We start from the raw sequence: 12,029 nt of genomic DNA on the forward strand, positions 1-12,029 counted from the left end.
ACATGCCATTTTGGTTTTCATAAGAGGGGAAAAAAAAAAAAATAATTATATTTTACATGGAGGTAGGCTGTTGTAAACTTAAAGTAAAAAATAAAATCCGTGAACAGGTGGGAGGTGGTATATTGTGTCTGAGACCCAGTCTCCTAGACAGCAATAGCGGAGGGTGGTGTTGTATAATGCCTGATGTAGTTTCTCTTAGAAATAATAGCTTGCTTAAGAGGAAGAAAAAGGGGATGGGGGGAATAGTTTCTTAAAATCGATGTGTCTGCACAGATGTCTCCCCAGCTGATTCCCTGAGTGCAAAGAGGTGCTTCTGGCAGCGCGGGAGCATGGGGCTGCGTGGTGCGGGCAAGCCCAGGAGCTGCAGGTTGCAATGCTCGCCCGCTGCAGCGGGTCTCACTGGGGCTCAGGAGACTGTGCCTGGGTCTCTCCGCATCCTTCCTCGCTTCCACATCCCAGGACCATGACATTAAGGGGACTGGAGCCATAACACCTTGTAGCATTGAAGTCAACGGCAGTTTTGTTACTGACTCAAGTAACCTTGTCTTTGGTCAAAAATACCTCTTCCCTTTCCATTTTGCTTCCCAAACCCACATTCTTAGAACCAATAAGATGCTCATGTGCAGTTGTTTATATACCTTAGCTGCTTCGTGTGCATGTAGGTACACCCCTATACATACACACACGCACATGGGCTTCCCCTATATTTGATTCTGACTTTAGGCAACCGTAGATTCACGTAATAATGTACCAGACACATAAAACCAGTGTTCTAGGCAGTCACTCTTAGCATGTAGTTACCAAAATGCAAAATAATAAGCATTTTAGAGACTTTACTATTTTCAGCTCTGCTCCTATTACCACTGGGCGGTTTGTTTGGCCTGTTTGCTTCTCTCATTAGTTTCAACTCTCACAAAACCTGAAAATTCACATGGCATGACAGCTTTAAAAAATGAGACGATACTATCAGTGTGCATGGTAATCCTCTGTGCATGTACCCTTCACACTGTTCAGACATAGTCATAGAAATGCTTACTCCTTTTATATTTACCTCCCCAGCTGTGTTTTCGTTCAAATATTTATTCACACCTGCATAATAAATACAGTTTGATTTGCACCTAATTGTAGTAACTGATTTTCATTATTTATGAAAGTCATTGTCGGAATTCATTTATGGTTCTGACTGCAAAGAAACTTATAGCGACAACATCCTATGACTGCAGCAATAAAATAATTAACTGGCTCACTTAAAGCAAGTCAATGGCCAGGGCATTAACTCTTAATATTTCAGGAATTGTTTAAACTTCTGTACTCGCATGTCTGCAATTCTATTACTTTCTGATTGATAGGATCCTGTTCTTGTTGTATTATGTATTTTTATGTTAAATGGCTAATTTGGGAGAAATTAGGATGCCTGTCAGATTCGAAAATTGAATGTGTGTTCTAATTTGTTCCCGAAGCTATGAAATAACTGTGGGCTAGGGTGGAAAAGCATTATGGGTATAGGCATACAAATGAGCTTGCTAAGTGTCTCTATATCATAAAATGTCTTAAATCTATGGACATAAAAGTAGGATGAAGACGGCCATTAAAAAGGCAGTCATTTTTGAGTGTCGCATAATTTAGACACTTTAAGTTATCGAAGTGTCATGAGTTTATTGCAGCTAATTTATTAATACAATCATTTGGGATTCACGTTATGTCTCTTGCTCTGCCCCAAAACAGAGGCTAGAAGTCTGTTTCAAACGTACAGACTCTGCTACGGCAGTAAAAGCCTAACATGTTTCTCAAAATACGGGGACACGAAAAATAACTTTACTGTAGTCCTTGCAGGTAGCGGGTGGCCGTGTTCCTGTTTGTTTATATTTTTGTATTAAACTAGGGCAGAGGAATTCAATAAAGACCAAGTGAGTTTGGTTCCCATTTAGTTTTTCCATTGCCACATTAGGTTACATCTGTAGAGGGAAAATAGCCCGTTGCTTTGGCTCTAACCAGGACAGAAAAAAAAAGAGAAGATAATCCTGACAAATACCTTGTTACTGCTTTCATGCTTTGAAAAAGGAAAAAAAAAAATAATTTTCATTTATTTTTCATCCTTTCATGTGCTGAATTGGCTTTTCTTAGTTTGCAGGTTCTGTTACGTTTCTTTCCTACCCAGGAGCACTTTTGATGTGTTTAAGCAGTTGACAAAACAGTGCTAAGGTGTAGTACGAATGAAAAGGGGCACCACAGAGAGCTGGAGACAAAAGAATCCACTTGATTGTAATACGTGCGGAGTTTTGACAAAACGCCTTGTGTGATACCTGAGACAATGATACACATGAAGAGTTTTTACTTTACCGTCTTTTAAAAAATAAAAATAAAAAAATAAATAAAAAATCTCACCTTTTGTTATCTTTTTTTCCCCTAATCAGGACAGAATTTTACCCTAAGGCAGTTAGGAGTTTGTGAACCAGCAACTCGTCGAGGACTGGCGTTTTGTGCGGAAATGGGGCTCCCCCACAGAGGTTACTCTATCAGTGCAGGGTCAGATGCTGATACTGAAAATGAAGGAGTGATGTCTCCAGAGCATGCCATGAGACTTTGGGGCAGGGGGGTCAAATCAGGGCGCAGTTCCTGTCTGTCGAGCCGTTCCAACTCAGCCCTCACTCTGACTGATACCGAACACGAAAACAAGTCCGACAGTGAAAATGGTAAGTTCTTATGCGTATGCCCATCTATAAATCAATGTTTTATTTGCTGTTTCGGTTGACACTCAATAATTTTAAATCATTAAAGGAATGGCCTTGAATTATTTACCTATTTTTTTTCTTTCTCCTCTTCCCAGAAAAGTCAACTTTCAGTATCAATCCTAATTAATGCAAGTTTTGGGTGTGATGTTGTATCTGTAATTTTGAAAGAGATTAATCACAAAAAAAAGATTAGCTCTGTTTTATCTCAGGCCATGTCACCTGTTCCCCTTTGGGGACCAGCTAAGTAAGTGGTGATAAAGTTGATCCCCAAGGCCAGCTTGCAATCAAAGGTTTCATTGTAAACTCTTCTCCAAGACATCTTGGAGAAGTTGCAGAATCTTAGAATGGATGAATGAACGCGAAGAATAGCTTATTAACTGGGCCCATGTGATTGGAAAATGAATTTGATTGTGCTTTAAACTTCCTAGTTGATGAGAGCAATTGGAACTGTGGTGAAGAGGGACATGTGGCCTTTGATGTGCCTGGGGGACTGGATTACTGTGCAATTAAAATCTGCAAAAAAATCTAAACCGCATCTTTGTAGGATGTGAGGTATGACCATTGTGTATTAAGGCTTAGTGTTTAAATGAAAAGAGGTTAATACAATTGAATGATTCCTTTTTAAAGCTTTTCAAAAATTTTTCACCTCCACTTGAGGTTATGAACAGAACCTAATGTGGTGTTAAATGCTAAATGCACAAATCTTAGAAAACATTTTATCTTTAACTTCTTTCTATTTGCAGAAGATTTCCAGCTTTACTAGAATTAAAATGATTGTTCTATTAACTTCATGACTTTCTATATGACAAATTCAAAAGAGGAATAAAGAGAAATGAGTAAAAATGAAAATTAGTGATGGCTATTGCCTGCATGTCTACATGTCATTTTATTAATTTGTTAAACCTGCTCAGCTGTACAAAAGTCAGAGCAATTTTACTTCTGTCCTCTGGCAATAGCTGTAACGCATTGTGGGAAACAGTGATGTAGGTGTGTATGTATGGTAACCTTATTTTTTTAAAAATGCACCTTTATTTTAAACTACAGGCAATAATGTTTATTCCTACCTATTTATTATTTTAATGTCGGTTTGAGAAGACAAAACCAAAGCCGTATGTTGGTATTATTTGTTGTTGTCTTTCCTCTGGTGGCTGGTTCTAACTGAAGATGCCTGTGCAAGACAGCTCTCTCAGATGGGATCCTCCTTTTTGTGTTGGACTTAATGCTGCGCAGTACCTGAGGAGACTGCTCTCGGTGTTCCCAGGTGTCTTGTCTCATGCTTGGAAAACTTGTTTTGGGTCAGAGGCACATTTTGAAAGAGGAGGATGGGAATACTTGCCTACCTCCTTTTGGCAGTGGAGTTTCTGTTGGATGACTCTTGATATTTCAGCTGCAAAGCAATCTAGAATAAATTGTTGAACAGTCCTGTTGATTTTCCTTTTGAAAGGTCTATGCTGGCACAGATTCTCTTGAGCCTTCTGTAGAACCCTAGGCTAATGATCTTGAAAATACATATCTATATATACATGCACGCACACACACACACAATTTCCTTAGAAAGTCATACCTTTACTTTACCAAAGGGGTGACTACTTCAGAAGTACAATAGGATTGGTATACTTTTTTTATAAACCTTATATTTACAATTTTTAAAAAAGCAAAACGTCAAAACTTTTTGACATATTCTATGTCAAATATTACAACATGTCAAAACATCCTCCATGAGCTTAGAGTTCTATTTTATTTTTTCATGTTTAAGACGACTGTGAATATGTTAGAAAAGACGTAATTCTGCACTGGTTAAAATTATGCAAGGAATGTCTGATGTTTGATACAACTTCAAAGAAGAGTTTAGTCACTAAAAAGGATTACAGTTGATTTATTTATTGATAGGGAGGCCAGCAGTCCAACTTAAGAAGGAACTGGGACTGCTGTGAGGCTAATGAAATTTTGATGGCTTGAGAGTCCCCTAGCGTTATCAAATGTATGTAACTCGGACCATGTCATGGGTCGCCATTTCAGTGGAGATGTTACAGAAGTGGTGAAAAGCTTAATCTTCTTTGGTATTTTTATCTGAATTTTTGTTTCCACTGAACACGGAAGATTTGGCTGAGAAATGATTTTATACACATAGTTGGAAGTCATATGTTAAATGGTCACAGTAGAATAGAAAATATAATTTAAAGCCAGGGAAGCCGTATCATCCTGGCAGGCACAGGTGCTCTAATCAAAGGATCAACCTGCAGGTGCGAGTTTTGTTAATTTATGGCCTGAAGTTAATAGCTGTGCCAGTATACCGTTGGCATCTGACAAATCTGATAAGGCTTTGAAACCAAAGTTAGAGTTACGGCGAGTCCTCTGGACTGCGTTGCCCATTGCTGTGTGTGAAAGCTTCCTGACTGAATTTTGATGGAATTGTTTTACAGGTAAATGCATTTCTATGTGACATGTTTACCTCTAAGGTAGATGAGGAGCAACAGGTTACGATGAACTAAACACAACACCAGATTGTATTTTCCTCACCTAAAGGCCTCAGTTCTTGAGCAATCCCAGTGTTCACCCAGTAAAACCATTCACTGTTTAAATAGTCCATTACCTTAAGCAGACATTATTGAAGTTAATGGGACGATTCCCAGTGATGAGAACAGTGACTTATCCTACAGGTTTATGAACTCGGGATTAACTATTTGTTGGATGTACTTGGGGTTTTCTTTCTCGCCAGTTAGGCAAGAAGAGAAGCTTGGCATCAAAACATGATTTCCTTTCCGTGTAACCATTGTGTGTATTTGCTCTTCTGAAATAGTTGTGGATTGCATGTTCCTCAGGAAGGCAAAACTCGAGGTTCTGTTGCATAAATACAATGAATAAGCAGAAATTGTTGAAGATAGTAACTTTCATTTGTCGAGGTCTCAACTTTATGTTTCTAAGATCCTCCAAAAGCAACCTAAATTTGTGAATATTATCGGCAGGATTAGAAGTTTCTTTAAACAAATAACATTGCACATGATTAAGTTGCAAAATTTTAAGTATACTAATAACATACCATGAATGACAGCAGATTTTTTTATATTATTTTTTTTTAGAAAACATCAGAACTGTCTATCAAACATAGGGTTTGTAGATGTACTCTCACATCAGGGTTTTAGGTTACTACTCAGTAAATCATTCTGAAGAGAACTATTTTTCTTTGAGCTCATTCAAGTTCCATCTATGACTCTTGGCATCATATTCTGGGAGATTTGTCATGTCAGCCTCCCTGAAGGAGGACCTGCATCTGTTCATCTGGGCAACCGACCAGTGTCACGGACAGTATGATGTATCAACTGGAGCACACTGAGCACACACGGGCTTCTTCAGGCTTTCTTCTCCATTCCCATTGCAACTTATTTCATAAATGCTGCACCAAGAAATTCATGTTAATAATTGTTCTAGGAACTGTGGCTTTGAAATACAAGCAGCCCATCTTTTACATGCTTGCCAGTAAATTTAAGTTGTTAAGCTGTTCTAAAATTATTAAAGCTTGTCTTTTAAACTTGATAAACATTCCAGCAGAGTATGAGCTAGAAGCTGTAGTTAGGCTTCAAATGGCCCTTTTGCTTAAAGGGTCAATATATTTTTAAGGTATCTTAGAATCCACTTATTTAAATTATTTTTAAATCCATTAAACTGCAGTCCCTGACTTCATGAGACACAGAAAGCTAATAAGCAAAACAGGAAAGTTAATTGAGCAAGTTATTCCTGAAGTCCAGCTCCTTCGGGAGTTTTTACTTATTTATTGTAAAGTTGTAGAACAGGTTTTGTATGCACTTTTTGTGGCAGTGATTATGACTGGAAAGTCCCTCATTTAAGGCTTAAGCAACTCCATGTCACCTTCTATCCCTTTGGGAGCGCTATTGGCAGTCAGTGCTTCTGGAAAAGAGTTGGGCACTCTGGATAGATGCGTGCCACATAGTCGACTCTGCCTGCAGCCACAAAGGCTAGCTGGGTGTACAGGAAATAGTTTTGATGGCACTAGAATGTGAGGGTTTGTTTTCTTATTTAGTCAAAATTTTGCACTGATGTGGACCAGAGGAGATCAGGATGTAGCAAAATAAAAAGAAGAAAGGGAGAGAGGAGAATGAGATCACGGCCTCAGGCAGTCGTTCTGAATTGGTTAGATAAATGATTTTAAACTTAGACTTATTTTTCACAGACACAGAAAAGTGGATATTGCTGGTAGAATGTTCATTGCTGAGGATTTCTGTAAAGAGAAAATATGAATTTATCAGCTGTGTGGGCACCTGCTTGCTTCCTCTCCAGCTTCAGACCGTTTCTGAAGATAGCATTCTTGTGAACCTAATACTCTCTTGTCCTTCCAGAATGGTGAATTTACTGGCATTCAGATCTCTGAAAACCAAGAAATACATTGGTAAGATACTTGTCAAGACATTTCAAATCTGTTCTCTCTAACCCAGTACATCTATAACATACACTTGAACTCTGCATTCTTAAATAATGCACATCATTCAGGAAGTAGTGTTATACGTTTTCACCTGTTTAACATCCTTCTTTATGCTAAGGCAAAACTTAGATGAACTCTACTGAATAGGAGCTGCTTGGTACCTGCTAGCCAAATGCTGAGCCTACTGATCAAAACCAGCCACATAGCTGATGAATTAATATTCATCTTTACTGCCATACCACCATTTACAGCTTCTTCACAATTTCCCACACTATTCCATCTAGCAATTATCTACCCCTCATTAAGCATGCCAATATCTCTTAAATCCTGCTTTGCTGCTAAGAAATTTCATGACCAGGAAATCAGTCTGTTTTATTGTTGACAGAAGTCAGCTCTGAAATAATATTTAATATCTAAAGAGGGATACACATTTTTCTTTGGTTAGACACACGGAACGGAAGTACATACACAAAAGTAGTCATCCCTGGTTTTCTGCAATATTATCACGAGTTTTCTGTAGGTGTGCCAATTTTCACATTCTGTTATATTATTGTAGTTCTGTGGATATATTTCAATAAATCTTCTTAGTGTTCACTGTTAATGCAATTGAAAATCGTGTTGATAATTCCTTTGGCTAGTAGTAGCCAAAGAGGGAACAGATGGGCTGACCTATTTCCAGTAGCCTTTAGGGATCTCCTGGATTTCAGAGGTTGGAGTGTCACTGAACTTGCTGTTGAGGAAAGGCATGAGATTCTGAAGGGCCATCTTAATGATGCTTTCATGATGGGAATCTGGTACAGAACATCAGGCCAGAGGATGAGGCTCTTTGGAAACACTTAAATCTTCTGATGCACAGGAACTGTAGGCTTAACAACAGCTGACAGCAATAAAATTAGAACTGAAGTCAGCAAGGAAGAACAAATCTAAGAAAATTTCAGAGAATTCACTCTTGGCTGCTAAGCTTATAAATCCTTCTAGCGCGAAGGAGTGGCGGAAGAGGTGTTTAAAGACCAACTGTCATAGCTCAGGATTTTTCCAGAGATCTGGATTTCAAGAAAGAACCACGCAGAAAATGGAAGGAAGGTCAAATTTCTGAGGAGGAGCTTACAAAGATGCAACTGAGGAGGTCCAGGAATACAAACGAAATTGAGACATCACCAGCAAAATAGTGCAGAGTTGTACGGAAACATGACTATTAAGACAAGGGAAAAGAGGGAATTGATTTATTACTTAACAGTGAAGGAAGACTAATATATTGCCGATGTGTTTTCTTCTGGTTGTTTTTTTTTCAGCATTTGTTACCCAAGTAACTGATCACAGAGCTAACGTTTATACTATTAATTAAATAAAGGATTAGAGGTTACTTAGGTAAATAGAATTTGTCCTGCATGTATAGAGTGTCTACAGCCTCTGGGCTTTTTATGACTCATGTCTGAGAAATTGTTGATAATGGATATCGTTCTGGAAGACAAAACCAAACAAACAGGATGACTTCAGAAGGGGCAAAGCGAAAGAGGAGGAACCTGCCTAGTCAGTTAGACAGGAAACATCCTAGGGAAAAAAGAAATAGTAAAAAGTTTATGCTTTATAAGAATAAGCATGTGTTTTTACTAAATGAGTCTTGTGAAGCTATAATTATTTCCTTCTGTGACAGTGTAAGTCACTCCTTGATAAGGAAGAAGGAGCAGATGCTGAGATTAAAAGGTATTTTGATATTAGTAAGGTTTCTGACACTGCCTCACTCCTGACATACTTATAAATAGAGACACAGGGTCATGGCTCGTTATTGCAAGATAAATGTACAACTTGTTGGAAAAATCTGTAAAAAATGATTATCAGTATTTCATGAACTGGCACGTTGAATCAAATAGTGTGTCAAGATTTTCTTAATGACCTGGATAATACATTGTAACCTGGAAAGAATCACACACGCTTTGTAGGACAGGATGAAAGCTGGAGAAATAATTCCACGTGAAAAAATGCAGTTCAGTAAATACAAATGCAAAGACCTACATTTAAGTGAGAATAATCAAATTTCCCAAATGTGAGCAAGACAAGTGGCTGAATCACAGTCCTGTAGAAAATCATAGAATAATTCAGCTCAGAAGGGACCTTTTGAGGTTGCGTGGTTCAACCATCTGCTTAGAGCTGGACTAACATTAATTTAGATGAGATTGCTGAAGGCCTTGTTCAGTTGAGTTTTGAAAATTTACAGGAAGAGAAATTCCATATCATCTCTGGGCAACTGTTCTGGTGCTTAACCAACTTTATTGTGATTTTTTTTTCCCCTTTTATGTCTTATCAGGGTTGCAGTTATGACCACTTGCTGCAGTTGTGACCACTGCCTTGGGTAGTGGAAGACCAAAGTTAGATTTCCACCTCTTGCCTTTTCCAGGCTCACTCCAGCTTCTCCTCGAGTTGCATGCTTCAGCACTCCAATCATCGTGGTCAGTCTCCACGGAATTCGTTCCAGTTTGTCAGTGTTGTATGAGTACGGGCAAGCCCCGAACTGAATATTGTACTCTAGATGTGGTCTTCAAATGCTGAATAAAAGGGACTAATCACCTCCCAGGGTATGCTGGCTCCATTCTTCTGAATGCAGCCCAGTATGTGGTTAGGCCTTATTGTTGAAAGGGCACACTGCTGAACTTGTTGTCCACGTTGATTCCCCAGGTCCTTTACTACAAAGCTGCTTTACAGTGGGCTCACAGCTAGTGCTGTTAGATGAGGTTATTCTGCCTTTGGAATTCATGAGTGTATTTTCATCCAGTTCTTACAGCCTGTTGAGATCCCTCTGAAGGGCAATCTTGCTCTGCAGTGTATTGATCACTGTCTCCAGCTTGGTGTCATCCACAAACTTGCTGAGGGCACATTCCATCCTATTCATTCTCAATATGTTAAATGTAGGACAGACATAAAACAGCATCGGCCCCAATATTAGCCCCTGAGGAATGCCATTAATACTGGCCAACAGTTGGTCTTTCCACTACAAAACGCTGTTCTTTCAGCCTCTCTGTGTAACCAGTTTTCCACAAACTGCACTTTGTAGCTCACCAATCCAGTCCATCTCTCTCCAGCTTGGCTACCAGGATACTATGGGAGACGATGTTGAAAGCCTTGTTATAGCCTTGCAAAAAGTAGAGGTTAGCTCATACAATGGCGTTCCAGGGATAACTGGGTGAAAGGAAAGGAAAACAACATCTGCTGCTCTCCCTTTGTCTGCTGAGACAATTACCTGTTCCTAGAAAGCCCCGTGGGGTTGTTTAGGTGTGATTTACCTTTGATAAATATGTGTTAGCTACTCTCATTCCCTTTCTTTTCCTGGAGCCCTATCCAGGCATATGAAGGATAACTCCAGCAGAACTTGTTCCATAATCTTCCCTGGGAGGCTGGGGTGAGGCTGACTGCCTCTACTTCCCCATATACTCCTTGCTCTTCTTGAAGATAATATGACCTTTATGTTCTAAAAAGTCATCAGGAACCTTCCTTCATTGCCATGACCTTTCAAGGAATCACAGAGTGGCCTTTCAATGACATTGGTCACTTCTGCCAGCACCCATGGATGCCTTCTGTCTGGTCTCCTGGACTTGTATATGCCCAGCTTCTGTAAGTGGTGCCCGGCACTCACCCTTCCTCTGCAGTGGTAGAGCTTCTCAACTGTGGCTGAGCTTTGGCTTCCCTATCCCTCATCCTGCATGTCCGGGAAATGTTTCTATGCTGCTCCTACGTAGCCATCAGCTGAAGGTCATGGCGGTTATTTGTCAGTGGTATTTTCTGTGGTATGTGAGGGCTTCTTCCACAAACTTATGACGTATCTCTTGCATACAGATCCACTGAAATAATCCTACTACTGCACTCAGCAAGGCCAAGACAGAAACACTGCGTCTCTGTGGCTGGTTTTGGGACTACATTTTGAGGAAAATGCCAGCCAACTGGAGACCTAGAGAAAGCTTAACAAGAATGATGAGAAATTTTAAACACACGACACTAGAAGAGATTGGGAGAATTCCGACTGTTGTACCTAGCGTGTTCGGTCTAGGTGTTGCTGCTGTTACAAAGGCCATGTGTGGCAAATAGGACAAGTAGAGGTTAGCTCAGACAATGGTGTTCCAGGGATAACTCAGTGAAAGAGATTGCTGGGGACCGCACGACCGTTTCATCATCTAACATATTTTCCAAACCAATTCTAAAATGTTGGTGTAGTTCCTGTTGGTACGGATTTGTGGGAGAAAATGGACAGAAGAAATCCTTCATTTCCTTACTGGTTTTGTTTTCTGTGAGTCAATTGTGTTCTTCAACCCAAAAATTAATGAGCAGGAAGCGTGTTGAGAAAATGAAGGCTATAAAAATGTTGCTCTGCAATTTAATATACTATTAATATTCATATCTTGTTTGTTCTTCTAATTGGAAACAGTTAACTTTTCATAGATTTTTGTATTTTTTCTCCCCCTCATTTTCAGTTTGATATAAAAATATTGCTGTTCAGTCCCTCTAAACAAAACATGTTATACTGGACGTGCTTGCACAAGGAAGTCTTAAAGAAAACACCTCTTTTTCATTTAAGTTGTGTTTTAATTGTGAGGTTGCTGTGAAAGCAAAGCATGCTTTGCACATCTACAAACTGATGATCTCTGCTGTTTTGATTTGGAATGTGGTTTTGATGTCCTTGAAAAATCACAGTGGTAGCAGTAAATTGTTTTAATTAATGAATTAGAGAGCAACGGATTTGCTGAATCAGGTTTATTGATGTAATTATCACTGGAATAAAAAGGAGGAAAAAAAATATCTGTCAGAGCTGTGAGAGTATTTGGTTTGTTGTCATTTGAAAGCAAGTTTCTCAGCCACCACTTCCTTCGTTT

The 12,029-nt window shown here is 39.2% G+C and overlaps 1 protein-coding gene across 11 annotated transcripts in view; it reads left to right on the forward strand.

Moving 5' to 3' along the window:
• TENM3 (teneurin transmembrane protein 3) overlaps nt 1-12,029 on the forward strand; it is a 434,875-nt gene that overhangs the window by 121,031 nt on the left and 301,815 nt on the right. For 8 of the 11 annotated variants that reach the window (XM_054202752.1, XM_054202736.1, XM_054202738.1 and 5 more), the window contains exon 3: nt 2,415-2,693. The exons of the other annotated variants lie outside the window; for them this stretch is intronic. In XM_054202752.1, the coding sequence (XP_054058727.1) occupies nt 2,415-2,693 (279 nt within the window). The remainder of the gene's footprint in view (nt 1-2,414; nt 2,694-12,029) is intronic. 11 annotated transcript variants of the gene reach the window in all.

Source organism: Rissa tridactyla, chromosome 5 (assembly GCF_028500815.1).
Source record: "Rissa tridactyla isolate bRisTri1 chromosome 5, bRisTri1.patW.cur.20221130, whole genome shotgun sequence".
NCBI lineage: Eukaryota > Metazoa > Chordata > Aves > Charadriiformes > Laridae > Rissa > Rissa tridactyla.